Source organism: Podarcis filfolensis, assembly GCF_964270895.1.
Source record: "Podarcis filfolensis genome assembly, chromosome: 4".
In the NCBI taxonomy this organism is placed as follows: Eukaryota; Metazoa; Chordata; class Lepidosauria; order Squamata; family Lacertidae; genus Podarcis; species Podarcis filfolensis.
In genome coordinates this window covers 101,343,772-101,369,240 of record NC_139607.1, presented here as the reverse complement: position 1 = coordinate 101,369,240, position 25,469 = coordinate 101,343,772, and the positions used below count along the sequence as shown (strand labels likewise).

The window sequence follows — 25,469 nt, the reverse complement described above, 5'->3', positions numbered from 1 at the left end:
ATAAATCTAAATGTACCAAGCAATATATAAATATATAAACCACATGTCCAAAACCCACAGGAAAAGTCCTAAAGCCATTTTGACTCTTTCACTCTTTCAGTCACCTCAAATATTTCTCAAGGTAAAAACAATGCACTCAGATTTCTGTTGTAGACTGCCTTTTCTGTGATGTATGTGTGATGTTTCTGGGGGTGGTCTTGGACTCCAGGGCAGGCAATTAAAAATGTCTCTATTAAGGGCTTGCATGCATGGCTCGGGGTACTCCTCCTCTCTCCTGCGTGTGGGTGGAGAACCCTGTTGCAACAGTTAATAAAGAACAGGCTTACTAGCTGCTTTGCTTCTCAATATTCTCTGGTTGGTCTCTGTTATTTTCTCCTACCGATAGAGAACCTACAAAAGGACTGTATATGGGCACTTGGGTACCCCATAAGGAAAAAGGAGCAGGTTTTTTTCCTTATATCACCTGCAATCATGTGTGGTGAGTTAGCAATTCACTCCTCCCATTGCTGGATATGTGGCTAGTATGTCACATGCCCCTGTTTACTTTCCTAGGCTTGGAAAGTGTAAGAACGGAAGTCAGTATTATCTCTTCCGCTCTGCTGTGCTTTTGCACTGTTCTTTGTCTCCCTGTCTGTTGTTGAAGAAGAGAGAGGGCGCCATCATGATCCATTTGGTGTCGTCTGCAAATGTGATGAGCATCCCCTCAGTTCCTTCATCCATGTCATTTATCAAGACGTTGAACAACAACGGGCCCAGGACAGAACCCTGCAGCACCCCTCTGGTCACTTTTCCCCAGGATGAGGAGGAACCATGAAGGAGTCCTCTTTGGGGTCGGTACCTCATTCAGCCTCATTTTACCAGCTTCCTCACATAAATATCACAGAGGACTTTGTCAAAAGCCTTACTGAAATCAAAATACACAATTTCCACAGCAGTCCACTGATCAACAAAGTTTATAACTCCATCCAAGAAAAGAAAAGAAAAGGAAAGGAAAGAAAAGGAGAGATTTCTCTGGCTTGTATTTTTTTTGAGAAAGCCAGGCTTTCATCCTGTATTTCTATAATGTAAAATCTTCAGATGATGGGCAAATACATTTTAAAAAGCATAAATGAGGATCTTGGCAAGCTGGAAAATGTGCAAAGGAAGGTGATTTATGTATTTATTTAATTTGTAAAGCACCCAACCCAGTGGTGCCGACTTGAATAAAATAGTGGTGGGCACCAGGTAAGGCCCGCCTTGCACTATCAATCACATGGTGCATGCACACCGTTAGAATGGCAATGCCTATAATGGCAGTGACTTTTTAAAAAAGTAATATTTTGCGCCCGTAGTTCAATTTCTCAGCAGCTCCCCTTGCCCCGGAGAACACTTTTAGCATTTCATCTCCTCTACCTGTGGCATTGTTCAGCAGTGGGGAAAGTGACCTCTTCACACCGGATGTCCATTTGGTATGGCCCTTTCCAGGTTTTTTCTTGCTCATTGTGTTTGTCTTTCATTTGTTCTCATATGTGTGTTGCCAGTAGAAGCCACAATTCTGTGGGTACTCTAGGTGGTGCAGAAAGCACCTAGAAGCTCCCTAGAGTTTGAAGTGCCGATCAAACTTCAGTTTTGCGCTCTATTAATTCCAATTAGCAGTACTGGGGGTGGTTCAGATTCTGGGGCAGTGCTTTTGGCCAGCAGAGGGTGTCACAGGGCCAGCCTACTTTCCCTTTAAAGGAAACTTGGGTCTCCAGCTGTTTTTGGACTAGAACTCCCATCATCCCTAGCTAGCAGGACCAGTGGGAAGGGATGATGGGAACTGTAGTCCAGGAGCTGCTGGGGACCCAAGTTTGGGAAAGCCTCCTTTAAAGCAACTTTTGCGTTTGGCCCGCAAAGATGGGACCTGTCCACATTTGTATTTTCTTGTATTTTGTTTTTCTCATGACCTTTGCGCGGTTTTTAAAAATTTCTTAAAAGGGCAAATTGATAGCAAAATTTTATGGCAAGTTGCGGAAGAATAAAAGGTTGCATTTGAAAAAAACACAAAAAAACCCTGGGGGGTGGCCTCCTCAAATATTTTATGGGGGGGCAAAGACCCCTAGGAATTTAAGAGTGGCTGTATTCATACACCCACGTCTCAGAATGCTTAGAACGTAAAAACACAACATAAAAACACAAAACATCACATGTTAAAATAGTATTAGATGTCAATAAGAAAAAGGCCTGGTTAAAAAGGTGTGGATTTGCCTGGCTCCTAAAGCTATATACTGGTTTTTCCAATCTTTGTATGGATTCTTTGATGGGAAGTGAGAGAGGAGCTCTTCCTGAAACTCTTTCCACATTCCACACACTGATAGGGTTTCGCCCCTGTATGAATTCTTTGATGGGAAGTGAAATTGGACCTCCTACTGAAGCTCTTTCCACATTCCACACACTGATAGGGTTTCTCCCCTGTATGAATTCTTTGATGGGAAGTGAGAGAGGAGCTCTTCCTGAAACTCTTTCCACATTCCACACACTGATAGGGTTTCACCCCTGTATGAATTCTTTGATGGGAAGTGAAATTGGACCTCCTACTGAAGCTCTTTCCACATTCCACACACTGATAGGGTTTCTCCCCTGTATGAATTCTTTGATGCTTAGTGAGAGCGGAGCTCTGACTGAAGCTCTTTCCACATTCCACACACTGATAGGGTTTCTCCCCTGTATAAATTCTCTGATGCCTAGTAAAACTGGAGCTATCTGTGAAGCTCTTTCCACATTCCACACACTGATAGGGTTTCTCCGCTGTATGAATTCTTTGATGGGAAATGAGAGAGGAGCTCTTCCTGAAGCTCTTTCCACATTCCACACACTGGTAGGGTTTCTCCCCTGTATGAATTATTTGATGGGAAGTGAGAGAGGAGCTCTTCCTGAAGCTCTTTCCACATTCCACACACTGATAGGGTTTCTCCCCTGTATGAATTCTGTGATGGGAAGTGAGATGGGAGCTCTGCCTGAAGCTCTTTCCACATTCCACACACTGATAGGGTTTCTCCCCTGTATGAATTCTGTGATGGTAAGTGAGATCGGAGCTCTGACGGAAGCTCTTTCCACATTCCACACACTGATAGGGTTTCTCCCTTGTATGAATTCTCTGATGCTTAGTGAGATCGGAGCTCTTCCTGAAGCTCTTTCCACATTCCACACACTGATATGGTTTCTCCCCTGTATGAATTCTTTGATGGGAAGTGAGATGGGAGCTCTGACTGAAGCTCTTTCCACATTCCATACACTGATAGGGTTTCTCCCCTGTATGAATTCTTTGATGGGAAGTGAGGTTGGAGCTTTCAGTGAAGCTCTTTCCACATTCCACACACTGATAGGGTTTCTCCCCTGTATGAATTCTTTGATGGGAGGTGAGATTGGAGCTGTTCCTGAAGCTCTTTCCACATTCCGCACACTGATAGTCTTTCTTTCCAATGATATTTTGTTGATGGGAAGTGGAATGGGAGTTTTGACTGCAGCTTTCTCCACACTCCAAATTTTTACGTGGCTTCTCCTCCCTGGGGATTTTATCGTGGTCACCTTTGTTCTCAATTTCCGATTCTTCACAATCTGCAATGGAGACAAAAAGGGATTAGAGCCTCAGGAACAAATGGAGAAGAACTCAAGGGAGTTGGGGGGGTGTTCATTACCTGTGTTGTTTGTCATTAACCAACATATTTATTATGAGATTCTGATGCATTGTTGAATGTTGCTTTGTTTGATTTAAAGTAGTGGTCAAAATTGTGGAAGACTTGGAAAAAAGTGTCGTTCTTCTTTTGGAGTAATATTATAAATCTATATATCAATGGAAAGATAATTTGATCAAGAATGCAATCCAACAAAGTTTTTTCAATTACCCATATTCTATCAAACCATATAGCCAAATAACCAGGAAAAGGAAGCACAACTTGCTTAGGTTGACTTTTGTCAGTAACTTACGTGATTGCTATCAAGTTGGTCATTTAGTGAGGTTGAAAAACATAATCAAATTTTAAAAATGGCACAAAGAGTTGACTTGTCACCCAGAATGTGATGTAAAATTGTACTATTACGTGAACAAGGCTACAGTTATGAAGAAATTAGATGAAAGATTGGGAAAAACTAAACCAAAGCTGGCCTTTCTATATTTTTGAAGAGGTATAAGGAGACTCAGTCACTACAAAATCAGACTGGTAAAGGCAGGAAATGTTGGGAAAGAAACATTCTGCATAGAAACAGTAAAGATGTTTGTACCTTTAAGAACAGTTTCTGTAAGCTCTGGGTAAATTGGGTACAGCTGGCCATGACTACAAAAGGAGAAAAGCTGCAGTTTGGAGGACTTCCGGGGTGGCGCCATCGGCAATGGCAGACTCCCTCTGAACTGGAGGGACCAGCTCCGCACGAAACGGGTCGTATCCGCTGCGGCGAAGCGGGGACCCTCTAAAAAATCACAGGCGGATGAAGCCTGTGACCATGGGACTCGGCGGGCACCTTTAGCGCCCCCCAACCTGCAAAGGAACCCATTAACGGGCTCCGAAGCGAAGAGGGGGAAGTGGTGCGGTGCTGTGAGTCTACTGCTTTTTCCGTGGAGTGAAGCCGCATAGCCGTTGCCGGAGAGCGCTGCCTTTTTCCAGGGACAATTTGGCATCTAAAGAATCACCCGTGAATACTTGAAACTTGAACAATTGGACTTTAAATAAGGATTGGCCAGTAGAGAGGAATTGGATTCAAAATTTTAATTCAATTTGGTACTGAAACGGGAAGGTCTAAACAGGAAGTCAGCCTTCCATTTCTTTGTAGTCAGAACAAAGCAAAGACAACGTAAACTAGAGCTTAGAAAATTACTTTTAAAGGACTGGTCTTCATCATTTAAAATCGTGGAACCCCCTTCGGTAGCAGGAGAAGAAGGGGGATTTTCTTTTTTGGACTGTTTAAACCTGCAGAAGTGAGTTTAAAGTAAAGTAACTTTCCACCGTCCTGATCCTGGAGCGGAGTGTCAGGACTGACGTTTGAAGCTCATTGACCAGAGACAAATGTTTTTGACAGATAGCTAAAAGAAGAGTAACATAGTGACTCTATTGTTTCCTTTCGCATTTCAAAGGAACAAATATTGACTGAATTTTTTGAAAAAGAAACTTTGTTGCTATTGTTCTTAAGAGAAAGAATAAACAGAAGTTTTCCCCCTAGAGGGAGACTGTGAAATTGTAACCAACTTCAGGAGCTGGCAGCTGTTACAGATTACAATCGTGGGAAAGGATTGGTGACCTTGTAGGACAATGTTTTCAGAAGCTCTGTTGGGTGCTTTCTGTAAAATAAATGCCCTATTGGATCAGCTAAGCCAGAAGACGGACTTGATGACTAATGCGGCCAGAAATTTTGAACAGGCAGTAGGAAACTACTTGGAGCCTACCCAGGTTCTAAAACAGGAGTGTGCTTTGACAGCACAGACGAGAGAAGAGGATACTGCTGAATCCTGGGTGCCAGAAATGGAGGGAGTTGCGGCCCTGCAGGATCATGACCCTTGAGTTTGACAAATGAATTTGGAGAAAACCAGATTTGGAAAGATAAAGTTTGGTTTGGTTTGGAAATGGGGGGTTGGACTGACCCTCCCATGCAGGGATGTTTGGACTTTCTGAGTCTGGTAATGGGCCGTCAGATGTTTGGAGTTGTGGGGGCTCTTAATTTTGGAGGGAATTTGAAACAGGTGTTGAAATACCACATGGTGTTTAGTCTGGACTATGGAAATGGGGCAGATCTGCTGAAAAGGGTCAAAAACATTACTAAGCTGGAGTTCCCACGAGTGAAAGGAAAATATGAAGAAGAGTTGCAGAAGGGACATGGAGGGGACTTGAGGGCCTCGGATATAAGGATACCAGGTTAATGTGCTAGATTCATGGGACAAAAAGGACTGACAAAATCCGGGACCAGGAGGAAGGGACGCTGGATGAAGATTGGATTGTTTTACTTTTTTTCCTTTTATCATTAGGACTGTTTTTAAATAATTGTTGAATGTTAGAAAAATGTTGAAATGGAACTACTTGGTTCTAGTCTGCTATATGACAAGATGAAAACAGATTAAGATAATGTAAGGACAAAATATTATGAACTATGGAAAGGATTTGTTGTGATAATTATTAACTAGGATACAAGAAAGGGGAGGAGGAGGAGGTCAAGGAAAGAAGGTAATGAAAATTAAAAATTTGAGAATGATGGATGTATTTTTTTTTTCTTTTTTCTTTTCGTTTTGTCCTCTTTTTGTCATTTTTTTTCTTTTTTGTAACTTTGAAAAAATCTTTAATAAATATTATTATAAAAAAAAACAAAAGGAGAAAAGCTGCAGTTTGAACCTGCCTGCAGGAAAAACATCCACAAGCTTTGCTGTTTGTTGTTTTATAATAAAACCTTTATTTAATTTGGTTTTACACCAGTCTTGTGGTGTCACAGTTTCTGTCATCTGCCACCAGTGGAAAATCCCCCTCTAACAGGTTATGGGCCCAGTCCTGAGTGGGCAGAGACAGAACATGAAAATAACCCAGAGACTAGAAGCAACTCAGCGTTTCTCAAGCAGCTGGCTGTGTGGAGGCGCCGGGAGAAAGTGTCTGTTTGAGACCAGGAGCCGAACAATTCTTCAAGCCACGTGTGAGTAAAGACTGAGTGGAAAGCTGAAAGCTGGGTGGAGTCATGGCTGGACTTGGACTTGGAGCTGGAGCTCAAGGGGAGCTTCATATTTTCCAGTAGACAAACTAGGAGAGTCCAATTATATGTCATGGAGTTTACAGATGCAGGCATTTTTAAAGAAAGAACAATGCTGGACTGTTATTGTTAACCCTCCTGTAAAAGAGGAGGATGAAGAAGTAGATGAAGCAGACCAAAGACTGGAGGACAAAGCATATGCCAATCTAATTTTGAGTTTAGAGAAGTCTCAGTTATCTCATGTGTGAGACCTTGAAACAGCAAGTGAGATCTGGAAAGCACTGAAAGCAATACACATTAGAGACACTGCTGGCAGCAAAATTACTCTGAGAGCTCTGTACCGAGCCAGACTAAGTGAGGGTGAATGTGTTTCAAAACACCTTCAAAGAATGCATGATTTATTTTCACAGTTAAATGAACTTGGGGAACATTTTTCTGAGCGGAGTAAGGTTTATATTGTGCTGTCTTCACTTCCTGAGTCATGGGATAATTTAGTGATGACACTGGAGGCAATTCCAGAAAGCCAATTAATGATGCATTTCTTAACTGGGTGTTTGCTTGATGAGGAGGAAAGACGCCATGAGAGGAAGGTGACAATCCCTCACCGTAACTCCGGAAATGGGAGGCAGTCCAGTAAAAGATATGCAACTGATGAGGGGCGGCAACATAGAGGTTGTAGACCAGAGAGGAAGCAGCTTTCACAGTCAGAAAATGCTATTGTTGTGGGTCAACCAAGCATTTAGCACGACAGTGTACTGTGTCTGGGGGAGAAAACACAAGAAAAGGGCGGCCTGCATTTGCTGGGAAGCGAGGAGACAGGAAGAGTCGAGTCCAGTATGTTTCTGCAGCAGTTCGAGGCACCAGTCACGATGTTGGACAGGACTGGATTTTAGACTCAGCAGTGACAAACATTTTTTGTTAAGTCTGCACAAGCCCTTGTAGAAAAGCAACCTTGTAAATCTGTAAATGTAGTACTAGCTGATGGAACAGTGCATGAGTCAGCTGGAAAGGGTAGTGGGAATATTAACTGTTTAAGTACCAAATTTACCAATGTTTTATGTGTACTAAGTTTAGAAATTAATTTGCTTTCAGTTACAAGTCTTGTTAAGCAGGGGTTTATGGTAACCTTCTCTGGGTCAGGATGTAAAATAGAGAAAGCTGGAAAAGTGGTTACACTAAAAAATGGTTTATTTTGAAAGACCAGCTAGTAAGTGAGTCTGGGGCATGTGTTAAAGCCTGTAATAGAGCCTTGCATGATGAGTGCCAGCATCTGTGGCATCGTCGTTTGGGGCATGCCAATTTCCGCAGTATTACAAAAATGCCAGAAGTAAGTAAGGGAATTAAAATGAAAAAATGTTCAGTTTTTCTGGACTGCAATACCTGCAAGGAGTCTAAAAGTAAGCAGGGATCTTATCGTGAAAGTAATAGAATTAGCAAGAAGCTAATTCTATTTTCTGACTCAGCTACCCCTAAAATGCTACTGAAATATAGGGCCATTTTACAGGACTATAATATTGTTTTAAGGTGTGTTTTTAAAGACACAGAATGAAAACAACTACTGCCAAACTTGTTGTATAGCCGGACCGACCCCAAGCAATCAACGCCCCCTCTGCCGAAGGGCTTTCGCCATAGGGCCATGATTCATTCGGGAGGGCCGTCAAAGAGGAATATGTGCGGTGAACCCAGCTGCAACACTCCCTTGGAGAGGAAAACATCAAAGCAAAAAGGCCAAACACACAAAGAACGCCAGCCCAATCTAGATAATTCAAAGATAAGACACTCCATTACGCCTTTGGCAGATGCAGAATTTCACCACTCTCTACTCCAGCTGGAATGTGATCAGCCAATGCCAAGTGACGACCCTCCCAAGGGAAAGAGGACACATAGAAAGCCAGAGGCAGATTTCATTGTCTTTGACGAAGACCCCCCGACGGTCCCAGCAATTCAAAAAACACCGTCGATGCCGGGAAATTGGGAAAATGCTGCAAATCAACCCCGAGAACAACAACACCGTGCATATCCTAAGAACGGTTGCATCATTTCCGAACCAGTGGGAGAGCTGATAACAATTTCCCCATCACAACGAAGCCAAGCCAGTTATGGAACGTGCAGCCTTAACTTCATCTCATGGAACATAGCGGGTTGGGCCAACGAACTAGGGGACGAGCCATTTCGTGAATATATAGCGGGGTTTGACATAAGAATGCTGCAGGAAACTTGGGCAACTGACAACATAGTTCTCGACGGTTACGACGCTTATGAAATCAAGGCCTCTAAACCGCTCGGAAGGGGACGACCGAGGGGGGGCCTAGTAACTCTGGTTTCCACTCAATTGGCATCACAAATTACTGAGTGCTCAGTTTTCGAGCAGCTGGCACTGGGGATCACTTTGCATCTGGAATCCAAGAGTATCATTCTGCCTGGCTTTTTTTACAAATAAGACTTGACCTTATCATTGCTAATGGGGCGCTCCCTGGGTACAGAGAAGGCGAGTACACATTCATAAAGACAAATGGAGCCAGCACAGTAGACTACTGTCTCACAAACAGAGAGGCCTTCGAATCAATTAAAAAATTCACCATAGATAATAGGACTGAAAGCGGCCACCTACCTCTAATCATCTCCACTACTGGCCAAAATTCAATTCAGCGCTCTCACATAGAACATGAGGTCATAGATAAAGCAAATTATCCAGCATTGCGTAGGAAAAAATGGACACCTGGGATAGCAATTGCAGTTGAGAATAGATTGAATTCACAAACTGCAATTAAGTTAAGATCAATTATAACAAACAATCTATCAATAGACTCCTCCCTGACGGCTTACGAAAATCTCATTGAGTCCCTGCAGGATGTGGTTTCGGTTAACATAAACCGGCAAGCCACGCACTGCAAAAGGGCGCGGTTGGTTTGACCAAGAGTGCCGCACAAAGAAGGAAGCCTTAAGGAACGCTTATTTGGCCTATAGAAATGCTGGATTAAACTACTTACCTCCATCTTATTTTAAAATCAAAAAGGAGTATAAAGCCCTTTTGGCCTCAAAAAAAAACACAGTCCGAACAAAATTCCTGGTCCCTGCTATTGAATGCCTCACTAAACAATGAAACTAAACTCTTTTGGCTACTGGTCTCCGACTCAATGAAAAATAGTTCCTCAGCCCCCAGCTGTGTCATTCCAGCTCAGGTTTGGGAGAATCACTTCAGAAATATATTTATGGAAAATCCAAACCTCCCTTCCAGCTTACAGGAGGACGACAGGGCAGAATTGTCACTGCTCCCTAATTGGAGGCCGGTGACTGTGGAGGAAGTCCATACATTAATTGGGAATCTGAAGAGTGGAAAGGCTCCGGGGAAAGACTTTATCCCAGCAGAGTTGATTACATCAAACCAGCACTGGTGGGCTCTGCTTCTGGCAGCACTCTTTACGGTAGTAAATAACTCGGGTAAGGTACCATATAGCTGGAAACATGCTATAGTAGTACCAATCTTTAAGAGAGGCCACCCAAATGTACCTTCCAATTATAGGCCAATTAGCCTGTTCTCAATAATTGGGAAGCTGTATGCCCGTTTCCTCAGTAGCAAACTGACAACCTTTCTAAATGAACATAATATACTATCTGAAGCCCAGGCAGCTTTTCGTGAGAACCATTCAACAACAGACCACTGTCTAATGCTGTCCTTCCTAGCTGAGAAGTATACCAGGCCTCTACAGGGTAAACTCTTCGTGGCCTTTATGGATCTGAAATCAGCATTTGACTCCATCCCCAGATCCCAGCTATGGTCCAAATTAAGTCTGATTTTGCAGGACAAACGACTTCTCTTTCTCATAAAAGCCCTGTACAATGGAACCAAACTGCAGGTCCGATGCGGTCGACAGGGACAGCTATCGAAAAGCATCGAGATGATTGGGGGGGTGAGACAGGGTTGTATTTTGGCCCCCACATTGTTTTGTCTATTCTTAAATGACCTAGAAGAGAACTTAATGGACCCAGATGGACCCAAAAACAGGAATGAGAAGGACCCCTCTGTTGTTATATGCTGATGACGCGGCCATCATCTCACGTTCCAGACCGGGCTTGAATTATCTGCTGAGGAAATTTTCTGATTACTGTTCTGGAAATGGTTTATCCATTAATTATGAAAAATCTAAAATCTTAGTCTTCGAAAGAAGATTCTCCCAGTCTAAATGGGTGCTGGATGGCCATAACCTTGAACAGGTAAAATACTTCAATTACCTAGGGCTCACATTTCATCATACAGGATCGTGGAAGCACCATTGGCAAACCTCCCTTCAAAAGGCGGAGATTGCAAAGCTAGCCATACATAGATTCTTCTTCACAAAGGGCGGCAATATGTTCCAGCAGCCTTAAGGGTTTTCAACGCAAAGCCCGTTTCCCAACTCCTGTATGCAGCAAATGTCTGGCATAATGGGGACCTGCCAAAGCTAGATGGCTTTCAGGCAAAACTTATACGATCTCTGCTGCAGGTACCTAACTGCCTCCCCAACTCCGTACGTCTGTTAGAATCTGGTGAATGCCCAATTTCAACTAAAGCATGGTGGTCTGCCCTAAAACATTGGCTCAGGATTTCAGTGTTTGATCTAGGGAAGGGTCTGTACCAACATCTGACCAATGAGGAATTTGTCAGCAAATGGCAGAAAACCATGGCTAAAAAAGCCACCTCTATTGGTTTGTCTCTCCCCCCCCCAACTGTATTACCTGGGCTATGAAGGCGCCCAAAAGGTTTTAAAGCAAAGATTATGGGACAATGCACACAGTGACTTGCCATTTCGATCACACGCAGTCTGTAGTCCGCTGGCAGCAGGAGTTCAATATGGGTATGTCTTTAAGTTGACATCTTACATCAAAAACCTGACAGTACCTAACTATCGAAGGCTTTTCACCAAAACCAGACTAAATGTCTTCCCCTCTGCAGTGCTGGATGGCAGGTTGAGAGGAGTTCCCTACCAGGACAGACTTTGCTCGTGTGCTTAAGACATCGATTCCACAAATCATATTTTGTTGCATTGTGCAAAATATGAGCAGGCCAGGGCTGAACCGATACTACCCTTGCTGGTACCCTTCCCGGGAAAATCAGAGGCTCAGTATGTCAGGTTCCTACTGGAAGACCGGACAAAAACTAGAACGTTAGCAATGGCAAAGTTTTTATCGGTGGTTGCAAGAACAAATGAGTCCTATATTCTAAACAAAATGCTTGATTAACACGGCTGTATGAACTCTGTATTGATTTGTAATGATTTGTTGGGTCTCTGGACCATAATAAAGATTGTTGTTGTTGTTATTATTATATATATTTATATTTTTATTTATTATTTTAACAGGATTCAGCTCTATGTCGTGTTGCTGCTGTGTGCAAAAGGTGCTTTCAAGATAATGATATTTCGCCTGTGGACCTGGTGACTCGGTGGGCACCATTTGCGCCCCCCCGACCCGCGAAGGAGCCTTTTTAAAGGCTTCGGAACGGGGGACGGAGAGCGGTGCGGTGCTGAGAGTCGACTACTTCCCCTACTGAGTGAAGCCGCATGCCATGGACGGAGAGCGCTGACTTCTTTCTCAGAACATTTGGACTAAAAGTAACAACCCGTGAGTAATACGGAAATTGGACTTAAAAAGGGAAAAAAAAATTGGGAATTAGGCACGACCGGGTAAGGTGCAAAGAGGAAGTCCGCCTACCCGCCTTGTAAACATCTTAAAGCAAGGATTTTATAACTAAGGTTGAGAGAACACCTTTCTCTTTTGTGGATAAAAGCAATTAACTCCACGTTTTGGCAATATAAGTGATTGTGCTGGAGGTTAAGAGCTAATATTGAGAGCGGAATTGTCACCCCTCCCCCAGGACCTGGGAGCAATCGGTGAGAGAGCCTGCGGAAGAGACATAGAAGACTTTGACAGCTGTCAAAGTTGGGGAAAAAGGAGAACTTTGTTTCTGTTGTCTTTGCTGGTTATATTTGTTACAATTTGGTAACAAATTGTTAAAAATAAAGAAGAAAAGGCTAACTTGACTTTTGGGTTGGAACTGGAAGATACTAAGAAACCTCTAGAGGGGGTTCAGGACATTACAAAAATGGCTGTAAGTGGAAAAACACTGGCTGAACTGGAGAGGACTTTTTTTCTCTTGGGAAAGTTACAAGAACAAAGTGATGTTTTGGCTACAAATGTTACAATATTGAATGGAACAGTAAATAAAGTTACTGAGCCTGGGAGGGACTTGACTCAAGTCTTTGCAGCTGAACAAAAAAGTTTTGCAGTTGAACTAAAAATCTCTGCAGCTGAACAAGAAAAGAAATCTGAGAAATTTGAGAATGTGATGAAAGAGAAACATGACGATTTGAAGGAAAAGGAAGGAGGAGCTATAATGCCACAGATGATTAAGGAGAGCCAGAGGCCGGTTAAGATGGATACAAAGGAAAATAAGATCAAGATGATGAAAATCTGGTTTGAATTGAAGAATGGAGAATGGAGAGATCTCCTTATGTGGAGATCTGAAGACCTATGGAATACAAACCTGGCTAAAGTGGAAACTGGAGCTTTTGGGACATTTGGACTTAAGAGAAGCAAGAAACAAGATTTTGGCTCCACTGGCTGGAAAAAACATGGACCTTATTGGGACAGAGCTTCTTCGAGGTTTGGTGTTCAATATAAAGGACTATCAAAAAAACCGGCAGAGAGGAATTGAGAGAGAATTAAGAGCCTCGGACGTGAGGTCGCCAGGCTGACAGCAGATAGACTGATGGACATTTGTTGGGGTTCGAAACCGGGAAAGGGGGGGTGGGGCTTTGGGAATCTAAAGGGTGTACAATTATACTCTGTTTCATTTAATTTTGTTTTGCCACTAATATAAAAATGGGGAATTCGTGGAAGGGAATTGGGGTCGACCTTAGAAAAAGATTTTTAAGAATAAGTACTGATGTATAAAGATTGAGGTTTATAAGTTAAAATTGGTTAACTAAAATGAATTAAAGAAAATAAGGTAAAGTTTGGGGACAAGAACTTGCTGAGCTAAAATTTGGAACTGGAATACAAGAAGGGGAGGTGTGGGGAAGTCAAGGAAATTGGTTATTGATAGTAAGGAATGTAAATTTTATGTGTTTTTAATTTTTTTTGTTTTTTCTTTATTTTTTGAAAATTTCAATAAATATTTATATATATATAAAAAAGATAATGATATTTCACTGCTGGAATGGGCTGGGAATAGCCCAAACTTTAACCCAATCAGAAATCTTTGGAGTCAACTAAAGAAACTTGTAAGTCAGAAGCAACCCAGCAAAAAAGCCCAATTAACAGAGGCAATAATTCAGTCTTGGTTTCCCATTATTACAGCTGCAGAACTAAAAACTTGGTTCACTTCATGGGAAGGCGTTGTAAGGCCGTAATTAAAGCTAAAGGTTACCAATGGTTACCAAAGGTTTCACGTTTTATCTTTATGACTGCTGTTCTAATAAATACTCCTTCATAAAATTCATCGCATTACATTCTTCATTAAATTATCTTTCCACTGCTATATAATTTTATGGTATTACTCCACACAAAAGTGGTGTTATGAGCCATCAAACCTCAGAAATACACTTTTCACAAAAGGTTTCCACAATTTTGGCAACTAGTAGAAGTTGTTCATTTTAAAGTTAATGTTCTTTTTATATGGGATCAGATTATTATTATTATTTATGTTTCATTTTTATATGTGTGTTGGAAGCCGCCCAGAGTGGCTGGGGGAATGCAGCCAGATGGGCAGGGTATAAATAAAAATTATTACTATTACTACAGTGGTACCTTGATTTAAGAATAGTCCTGTTCCGGAAAGTTTGTAAACCGAGGTACCACTGTATCATCATCATCATCATCATCATCATAATCATCACTGCTACTTCTACCTGAAATTCAATAAGCCTAGCTCTTCTCTGGGATGAATTTTGTTTGGCCCAGTCATGGCATCCCCTCCATCTCCAATGTCAGTCGTCTCTTTGGTCAACCCAAGACTGACAGGAGCAAAAACAAAAACAGAAAACCTGAAGCTACTTATCTTTCCTAACAATTCTGAAGCTGACATTTAAGAAGGCCTGGGCAGTTCAGACCAACCCAATCGTGGTAGAAAAAGGGATAATTTGAGGAAGATTGTTCAAAGAAAAAACTGTAAGTTACTCTTTATTGTGGGGGTGTTAGGTTCCCAGGTGTTATAGGGGGCGCTGTTGAATTCTGTGAAAATATCTGAGGTTGGTCCATAGAGGTATTTTTTGAATTTCCAGGCAGATATGACAATCCCACAGGGAGCCTTACCAAGAGAGGCCACGATCCCACAATTCTCCTCCATGACGTCCTTATGCAGAGCTTTCTGGTCAGGATCCAACAACGCCCACTCTTCGTCCGTGAAACAAACAGCAACATCTTCAAAGCACACTGGACCCTAAAAGAAAAAGGGAAATGTCCTCCTCTGAAACAGCAGAAATATGATCTGCTACACAATGCTCTGTTGCTTCCAGTTTGCCTGATGGAAGGATCAAATTACTCCTCTCCTGTTGAGCTGTTCTTGGAAGGTTCCCTCCCAATGCCGTAAAGCCAAATTCAAGGGGTCCATGGGAGCATGGAGAGGGGGAGGAATGGGGGGCAGGCCCCATTTTTCATCTGATGGGGCTGGTTAGGTGAATCCAGGCCACTATTTGTTCCCATTTGTCCACTGCTTAGAAAACAATTTTAGCATTCAGTGATCAATCTACAATTAAAATAAGCCTATTTTTGTCTCCTGACTCTGAGAGACAAGCAGGGAGGGTGGCTTCTGGCAAAAGGAGAGGGAGCTACCGGTGGTTCCTCCTTCTCCTGACTCACCTCTGCCTCTCAACCTTCCTCTCCCACTCACCTCCTTCCTCTTCTGCCTCTGATTCTGCACTGCATTCTGCCAGAGTCTCCCAGCTCACTAAGCCCTGTTTCCCCTTCAGCTTCTGACACCTCCTCTTCCCAGGCTTCTCCCTCTTGCCCCTCTGACCGCTCATCCTTCCTCCACCTCCACTCCTTCGGCTCTGAGCCGTCTTCCCTTCCTGGTTCCCCGGCTGCTTCCTCCCACCATTCCTCTGTGCCCAACCAGTCCATGACATTGCTCCATCCCTCGACCTCGGCTCAGGTCCCCTGACCTGATCTGGTTCCACAGCCGCTGCTTCCCTTCTGCCCCCATGAAAAGGCGGATCAGGACGTCTTGCTGGCATCCTTCTGCCACCTGTAAGAGAAAAAAGGTAAGCAGGACGCCAGGAGTGCCTGATTCTCTCACAGGTGAAACAGGGCATCTCTAACTACAGGTGGGCCTTTGAGAAAGACTTACCTACTGAGAGTATTTGGACGTTTGTGCCCATTTCATATGTTTGTTTGTGCAGAAATACATCTCCCCTCCTCTGGACCCTTGTTCCCAACGGTCTCCCCCCAAAACAAGATGAAAAACCCCTCAGATGAGTTGGGAAACAAAGAGAATGAGACCAGTGGAGAAAAGCCACCTTCCTCCTTACCCAGTGGCCTCTCTCTGGTGTCCAACGGAGGCCTCTCTGCCTCACAGGAATCCAGGTCCATTTCTGCAAAGAGATCCTTTCCCTGAGAAAGAAACAAGGATTCAAAACAGAGAATGGTGAGAAATACTAGAAAGAGAATGACAAAGACTTGAAGGGTGTGAGATCTCATTCCATGGATGCTTTCCCAGAAAAAGGATGGGCCATCAGCAGACCATTATGGGATGTTTTCTGTCCTGTTTAGAGCCCCTTGGGAGTATCCAGAGGAAAGTCTCTCTCACCTGCTTTCTCTCCTCTGCCTGACTCAGGAGGAAACCTTCGGCCAGGGCCACCGCCTGGGAACTGGTCTCCGCTCCACAGTCCCTCACCCAGATCTCCATCTCTGGTGGAAGGACAGCCAGGAACTGCTCCAAGATCACCAGGTCCAGCATCTCAGCTTTCGTGTGCCTTTCTGGCTTCAGCCACTGATGATCAAGGTGGTAGAGTCGGCTGCAAACCTCTCGGGGTCCTTTGGCCTCCTGGCAGCAGAACTGCCTCACCTGCTGGCTCTGCACCTCTGAGCGGAGGGTGTCCTCCTCACCCAGGATCTTCTGCACAGAGTTTTCCCAGAATCCCCCACTGCTCCCAGTTTTGATGGCATGGCCTCTTCCTGTTCCAGGGCCAGCTGAGTCTTGCTCATCCATCTGTGGTCTCAGGAAGCCTCTGAGAGATCGGAAGGAACCCTTTGGTCTTCTGCCAAGTTCTGTCCATCTAAATGAGAAGCTGCAGCAAATCCAACAAAGCAAATACATTGTTCTGTTACAGAATCTGTAGGACGGGTGGGGAAATGGGCTGGACTTCACCGCATCTCAGACCATGAGCTATCTTTTTGAAAAGAAAAGGAGGAAGAGGAGAAGAAATACGTCTCTAGCCTTCTCACAATGCAGAATGTGGAGGCAACTGAAGGGATTTCTGGGAGATTAATCAACCTGGTTTCTGCTGCCTCCCAGTCAATGCATGAAGTCAGAAGTGACTGACAAAGGAGTCATTTGTATCTCATGATAAATGGATGCTTGGCTCTAGTGGGGGTCTTCATCCAGGGGTCCTCAGGAGTTGCTCCCCCCACCCCACTCCCCTGCTTCTGTCTCTTTTTCTTGCACTTGGACTCTCTGCCGCTCTCAAGACAGACTCCTGGGGTGGGGTCCCTTTTTCTTTGCTATTAGGGCCAGGTATGTATCTGGAAAACCCCAGAGAGCCAAGTGGACGGGGCCAAATACGTCTCACTTGAAATTCAGGCGGGCAACTTATTATTATTATTCTGTTAGCCAGCTTAACACACACACAGCCATTGATGCCAAGGTCCCTGGAGGCTCAGTGAGTAGCAGCGCCCATTTCCGGCTTCTTTGCCAGCAACAATCCCTTTGGGAGAGAGAGGATGTGGTCCTGGGATGCCCTGCTCTGGGTGCGAGGGGATGGCTGCAGTGGCCTCCGTGGGGAGCTGCCCTGGGAGACACTGGGAAACTGGTTTGCAATGCAGCAGCCAGACTATGGCCTGGGATCCCTCTCTTTATCCCTGGCCTTTCTCTCCCACCTTAACTTCCTTCCTCCACGTGGGGTTTTCTTTATTTGGGGGGGGGGGGCTAGTCCACCTCCTCGTCCAGCTTTGGAAAACCATTTGCACCTGTTTCCTCTGTTGTGCAGTGAGGCTGAGCGATGTCACACAGAGTTAAAGTCCCAGGGACTCCTTTGTTTAAAGAAGGGAGATCATTTCTGAAAGGGGGGGGAGCGGATTTCGTGGGAGTCAGGGATCCTCTGATCTGCAGGAAGGAGAGCGTGGCGGAGTTGCTCCCCAGCCCCACCCCCCACCCTCACCCCACCCAGATCAGGCCCCCCAGGCACCCTCTCCTGCTGCAGCCCTGGGACCCCCCCGTCCCCCCACTGCACCCTCTGGGGGGAGAGAGAGGAGACTCACCAGATCCCAGGAGGGGACAGCGAGGCAGCCCTTGCAGGAGAGACCCCAAAGCAGGAAAGGACTGGGGAGGGAGGGGCCTTGGCTCTGGAGGACCTGGCCCCCCCCTTGCTTCCTGGCCTCTCTAGGAAGGCAGCTAAGTTCCCTTTAACCCTTGCCAAGCCGAGTCCCTCCAGCTCAGCCCTCTCTCGCTTGGCAGATCCTCAGATTCTTATTATTTTTTATGCATTTAGGGGGGCAACTGCTCCCCCGGCTACGCCAATGCCCAGATATCCTTTGGGGGTGAGGTTCTTGGCTGGACTCTGAGCATCTCCCTCCCTTGGCCAGAAACCAGAGGAAGAGCTTGCAGGGAAAAGGGCTTTGCAGGAGGCAAGGAAGCTCCTCCTAGAATTCAGGAGTGGAGAGATAGGAGGGGATCCCAGGGTCATCTAGTCCAACCCCAGCAATGCAGGAATCTCAGCTAAAGCATCCATGGCAGATGGCCGTCCGATCTGTGCCCAACTGCTCTTAGATGACCCTCAAGGCAGCGGGTCCTGAGTTCTAGCCCTGCATAAACAATCGCACTGGCTGCCAAGGAGGAATCCAGCGAAGTTCAAAATAAATCCTATTCTCATCATAAATGAGTAATACCTTCTTATGCATGCTTTTTATACTAATATACAAAAGTATGCCATTTCCCTTTCCAGAAATGGATGGTTGTTGTTATTATGTTTAGGGAAGCTTTTAATATTTGTTGGACTATTGTATTTTAATATTTTGTTGGAAGCCGCCCAGAGTGGCTGGGGAAACCCAACCAGATGGGCAGAGTATAAATGTATTATTATTATTATTATAATTTATTAAATTGATCAGGTGAGTTTTCTTTCGAAAGAGGGAGGTGGAATCTCCACGGTTGCTAATAGCATAACGTTGAAAGACTAGGGAAATATGGGGAGCCCTAGAGCATCTGCTTGGCATGCAGAATTTCCCAGGGTCAACCCCTGACATCTCCTGCAAGAGCTGGATGAAATCCCTGCATGAAGCTCTGGGGAGCTGCTGCCAGTCAGTGTAGGCCAAAGGTCCTCAAACTATGTCCCGCGGGCCGAATCCAGCCCTCCAGGGTCGTGAATCTGGCCTGCACGGCAGTTTCAGAGCCCACCAAGTGTCCGAGGCTGAAAGCATCTCGCCGCCCGCTCAGTCAGTCCCTGCATTGCGCAGAGGTAAATGCTTAATATGGAGGCAAAATGGCCAAAGTATTGTGAAATTTTGGAACAGGAAAGTGACAAGCTGAAATTGCAGAGTTACGAGAAGCTCAAAGGGAAGGTGTCAGACTGGTTACATTATTTTCAAATAAGAGAGGTTTATAATCAAGATAAAAAAATTGGTTTCCAGGTGGAAAAATCAAAGCTGGAAACAGAATTGTTGGAACCCAATGCTAAGATATTGTCAGGAATGTATAATTTGCTGTTGAAATGGAGTACTGAGGAAGAAACGGTAAAATCTGCTATGATTAAATGGGCACAAGATATTGGTCATAATATTTTGTTTGCCGACTGGGAGCAGTTGTGGACCACTGGGATTAAATTTACGGCATGTAATGCCTTCAGAGAGAATATTATGAAAATGATGTATAGGTGGTACATGACCCCAGTCAAGCTTGCAAAAATATACCATTTGCCCGATAATAAATGTTGGAAATGTAAGGAGATTGAAGGTACATTCTTTCACCTTTGGTGGACGTGCCCGAGGATTAAGGCTTTCTGGGAGATGATTTATAATGAAATGAAAAAGGTATTTAAGTATACTTTCGTGAAGAAACCAGAGGCCTTTCTCCTGGGCATAGTCGGCCAATTGGTGCCAAAGAAGGATAGAACTTTCTTCATGTATGCTACAACAGCAGCAAGAATACGCATTGCAAAGTATTGGAAGACACAAGAATTACCCACCTTGGAAGAATGGCAGATGCAAGTAATCGACTATATGGAAATGGCTGAGATGACTGGCAGAATCCGAGACCAGGGAGAAGAGTTGGTGGAAGAAGATTGGAGGAAATTTAAAACTTATTTACAGAAGTATTGTAAAATGTATGAATGCTGATGACATTGAATTAAAATGAAGGGGTTCTAGTAATAAGAGATAAAAATTTGAAATTTGGGAGGTAAAATAAATAAGGATAAAGTAGTAGGATACGAATTTGCTGAACTAATTGTTAAAAAGGGATATAAAAAAGGGAGGCGTGAGGAAGTCAGGAAAATAAGTTAATTGAAGATGAATAATTGGAAAAGAGTGATTTGTGTTTTTCTTATTCTATTTTTTGAGTGTTGATTGTCTTTTTTTTGTTCTCTTGTTAAATGTTTGTATTTTATGTATCGTGAAAGTTTGTATTGTTGTGTTTTATATTTTCTTTGTGTTTTTATTGTTCTACTTTTCTATTGTTAAACTTAATAAAATATTACTTTAAAAAAAATGTTATGAAGATGGTTTATCGTTGGTATCTCACTCCCACCAAATTGGGAAAAATGTATAGAACAAGTAGTAGAATTGTTATGTACTGAGTTGAATAGGATCCAAACTGCAGCAGTCTGATTGGTCCTAGAACAATAGGATCCAAAAGGCAGCAGTCTGATTGGTCCTAGAACAAGAGGATTCAGAATGCAGCAGTCTGATTGGTCCTAGAACAATGCAGCAGTATGATTGGTTGGCAGGAACCACCCAATCATGTTCCAGATAGAAGTGAATCCACAACCTGATTGGCTTACATTAGAATTCCGGAATTAGCCAATCATGTGCAGCCCATTGTGTAAATACTGTATATAAAGCAGATACTTTGAGGGGACATTCATTCATTCCTCCTCACCACTATGAGCTGAATAAAGAGCATGAAATCACTTTGCGACTCTGAGTATATTTCAAGAATCATAGAATCATAGAGTTGGAATAGACCACAAGGGCCATCGAGTCCAACCCCCTGCCAAGCAGGAAACACCATCAGAGCACTCCTGACATATGGTTGTCAAGCCTCTGCTTAAAGACCTCCAAAGAAGGAGACTCCACCACACTCCTTGGCAGCAAATTCCACTGTCAAACAGCTCTTACTGTCAGGAAGTTCTTCCTAATGCTTAGGTGGAATCTTCTTTCTTGTAGTTTGGATCCATTGCTCCGTGTCCGCTTCTCTGGAGCAGCAGAAAACAACCTTTCTCCCTCCTCTATGTGACATCCTTTTATATATTTGAACATGGCTATCATATCACCCCTTAACCTCCTCTTCTCCAGGCTAAACATGCCCAGCGCCCTTAGCCGTTCCTCATAAGGCATCGTTTCCAGGCCTTTGACCATTTTGGTTGCCCTCCTCTGGACACGTTAAAGTTTGTCAGTGTCCTTCTTGAACTGGGGTGCCCAGAACTGGACACAGGACTCCAGGTGAGGTCTGACCAGAGCAGAATACAGTGGCACTATTACTTCCCTTGATCTAGATGCTATACTCCTATTGATGCAGCCCAGAATTGCATTGGCTTTTTTAGCTGCCGCGTCACCTCCTCTTCCCAGGCTTCTCCCTCTTGCCCCTCTGCTCATCCTTCCCCCACCTCCACTCCTTGGGCTCTGAGCCATCTTCCCTTCCTGGTTCCCCGGCTGCTTCCTCCCACCACTCCTCTCTGCCCAACCAGTCCATGACATTGCTCCATCCCTCGGCCTCTGTCCCCACAAGGCAGCTTCCCCTGACCTGATCTGGTTCCACAGCCGCTGCTTCCCTTCTACCCCCATGAAAAGGCGGATCAGGAGGTCTTCCCGGCATCCTTCTGCCACCTGCAAGAGAAAAAAGGTAAGCAGGATGCCAGGAGTGCCTGCTTCTCCCCTGCCAGACTTGAAATTATACTACGAAGCATCATGCCTCTGTTGGATAAAGGAATGGATTAAATTAGAGAATGGAGAATTGTTAGATTTAGAAGGATTTGATAACAGATTTGGTTGGCATGCATATCTATGGTATGAAAAGAAACAAATTCATAAAGAATTTGAGAACCACATCTTTCGAAGATCACTGATAGAGGTGTGGGAGAGGTACAAAAATTTGTTGGAACCTAGACTCCCCCGCTGGATTTCACCGTTAGAAGTGCTGAGCGTGAAAAAGATTAATATGAGGGGGAGGTGGATAACATATGGAGAACTGATAGTAAGAGAGGGGGGGAAATGGAAAATGAAAACTTATGAAGAAGTGAAAGAATTTGTTTATGATTGGTTGCATTATTACCAGGTTAATGAAATGTTTAGAAAAGATTGTAAAATGTGTGGGTATGAAGGAAAAGAATCAAAATTTCAAACAGAGGTATTGAATAATGAGCATAAAAATTTGTCTAAAATGTACAAAATGTTGCTAGAATGGCACACAAAAGATGAAGAGGTGAAATCGGTAATGATACATTGGGCCAGAGATTTTGGTTATAATATACAATATGATGATTGGATGAAGCTATGGAATGAAAGGTTAAAATTTACAGCATGTTCTGCGTTGAAGGAAAATGTAATGAAATGGTTTACAGATGGTATATAACGCCAGTTAAACTGGCTAAAATATATAAAACATGTAATAAGTGTTGGAAATTTAAAGAAAAAGAAGGAACTTTCTATCATATGTGGTGGGAGTGCAAAAGGGTGAAAGGCTTCTGGGAAATGATATATAATGAACTGAAAAAGATGTTGAAATATACATTTGTTAAAAAACCAGAGGCCTTCCTATTAGGTTTGGTAGGAAATGAAATTAACAAGAAAGACTGTAAACTTTTTCAATATGCAGTGACAGCAGCAAGGATACTTCTGGCCCAAAGATGGAAGCAGGAAGAAATTCCAACAGTGGAAGAATGGAGAAGGAAATTGACTGAATATGCAGAATTGGACAAATTGACAGGGAAGATTCGAGGGAGCCAGCATACAGCTTCTGGGTCATGTTGCCAGCATGACTAAGCCGCTTCTGGCGAACCAGAGCAGTGCACAGAAACGGAAGGTGAAGGGGTAGATTTAAGAGACCAAATTCCCAAGGGCATAAAACCTCTTCAGTCAGTTTAAAATCCACTTTCCCAGTTTGATGTCCTAAGACATATACCTCATTCAGCCCACATTTTACCAGCTTCCTCACATAAATCTCACAGAGGACTCTGTCAAAAGCCTTACTGAAATCGAGGTGCACTATTTCCACAGCAGTTCCCTGATCAACAAAGTTTGTAACTCCATCCAAAAAAAGAAAAGAAGAAAAGGAGAGATTTCTCTGGCTTGACTTGTTTGTGAGAAAGCCATGCTTTCTTCCTGTATGTTGTAAAATCTTCAGATGAAGGGCAAATAAATTTAAAAAAGAATAAATGAGGATATTGACATGTGCAAAGCAAGGTGATTTATGTCTTTATTTAATTTGGAAACCACCCGACCCAGTGGTGCCAACTTGAATAAAATATTGGTGGAGGGCCAAGTAAGGCCCGCCTTGCACAATCAATCACATGATGCATGCACACCATTTGAATGGCAATGCCTATAACGGCAGCAACTTTTTAAAAAAGTAATAGTTTGTTGTTGTTGTTTTTGAAAATAATATTTATTACTTTTCCAACAATTTAAACACTACAAAAAAAGAATACAATACAAAAACACTGCATAACACTAACACATTAAACTAACAAAACAAAAACAGTTTAAAACACATGAAACAATTTCAATATCTTATCTTTCATTCACTTATTTCTACGACCTCCTCACACCTCCCTTTTTGTATTCCACTTCTATTGTTTCAGCAATTCCTTTCCATCTTCCTGTTTTCTATCCTATAATTATCTTAACATATTCTAACCTTATTTTTTCCTTTAATACTCTAATAATCTATTTATACTTAATTCCTTATAACATTTCTACTAAAGCCATGTAACTTCATTCCCACATTTTTCTAACATTCATTAATTTTACAGTATTTCTGTAAATAGTCTTTAAACTTTTTCCAGTCTTCTTCCACCGACTCTTCTCCCTGGTCTCGGATTCTGCCAGTCATTTCCGCCAGTTCCATATAGTCCATCAACTTCATCTGCCATTCTTCCCGGGTGGGTAAATCTTGGGTCTTCCACTACTTCGCGATGAGTATTCTTGCTGCTGTTGTTGCAAACATAAAAAAAGTTCTATCCTTCTTTGGCACCAATTGGCCGACCATGCCCAAGAGGAAGGCCTCTGGTTTCTTCAGAAAGGTATATTTAAATACCTTTTTTATTTCATTATAGATCATTTCCCAGAAGGTCTTGATCTTTGGGCATGTCCACCAAAGGTGAAAGACTGTACCTTCAGACTCTTTACATTTCCAGCATTTGTCATCAGGCAAATGGTAGATTTTTGCAAGCTTGACTGGTGTCATGTACCACCTCTAGATAATTTTCATTAAATTTTCTCTTAGGGCATTACATGCCGTGAATTTCATACCTGTGGTCCATAACTGTTCCCAGTCAGCCATCATTATGTTATGTCCAACATCTTGTGCCCATTTAATCATAGCTGATTTCACCATTTCATCCTGAGTGTTCCATTTCAATAGCAAGTTATACATTCTTGACAGATTCTTGATTTTTGAATCTAACAATTCTGTTTCCAATTTTGATTTTTCCACCTGGAAACCAACTTTTTTGTCCAAATTGTGTGCCTCCATTATTTGATAATAATGGAGCCAATCTCGCACTTTGTTTTTCAATTTTTCAAAGCTCTGCAGTTCTATTCTGTCTCCATCTTGTTCCAGGATTTCCCAATATTTCGGCCATTTGGCCTCCATATTGAGTTTTTTCTGTGCCTTTTCCTTCCATTGGTGACAACCATCTTGGGGTTTTCTTTTCTAACAAATCCATATATCTTATCCAGACATTAAACAGTGCTTTTCTAACAATATGATTTTTAAACACTTTATGTGCTTTTACCTTATCGTACCACAATACTGGTGTGTTGCCAGTAGAAGCCACAATTCTGTGGGTACTCTAGGTGGTGCAGAAAGCACCTAGAACCTCCCTAGAGGTTGAAGTGCCGATCAAACTTCAGTTTTGCGCTCTATTAATTCCAATTAGCAGTACTGGGGGTGGTTCAGATTCTGGGGCAGTTTTTTGGCAAGCAGAGGATATCACAAGGCCAGCCTTTTGTTGTTTAGTCGTTTAGTCATGTCCGACTCTTCGTGACCCCATGGACCAGAGCACGCCAGGCACTTCTGTCTTCCACTGCCTCCCGCAGTTTGGTCAGACTCATGTTTGTAGCTTCGAAGACACTATCCAACCATCTCGTCCTCTGTCGTCCCCTTCTCCTTGTGCCCTCCATCTTTCCCAACATCAGGGTCTTTTCCAGGGAGTCTTCTCTTC

At 43.3% G+C, this 25,469-nt stretch overlaps 1 protein-coding gene across 1 annotated transcript in view; it reads right to left on the bottom strand.

Annotated features, from left to right (window-relative positions):
• Positions 1-1,133: 1,133 nt before the first annotated feature.
• LOC310760741 (uncharacterized protein) overlaps positions 1,134-25,469 on the bottom strand; it is a 66,340-nt gene continuing 42,004 nt past the window's right edge. Inside the window, exons 2-7 of the mRNA XM_083609861.1 lie at positions 16,463-16,957; positions 16,185-16,266; positions 15,819-15,901; positions 14,971-15,097; positions 2,557-3,576; positions 1,134-2,471 (exon numbers count right to left, since the gene is read on the bottom strand). Coding sequence (XP_083465987.1) covers positions 2,086-2,471; positions 2,557-3,576; positions 14,971-15,097; positions 15,819-15,901; positions 16,185-16,266; positions 16,463-16,864 — 2,100 coding nt within the window. The 5' untranslated portion in view covers positions 16,865-16,957 and the 3' untranslated portion in view covers positions 1,134-2,085. The remainder of the gene's footprint in view (positions 2,472-2,556; positions 3,577-14,970; positions 15,098-15,818; positions 15,902-16,184; positions 16,267-16,462; positions 16,958-25,469) is intronic.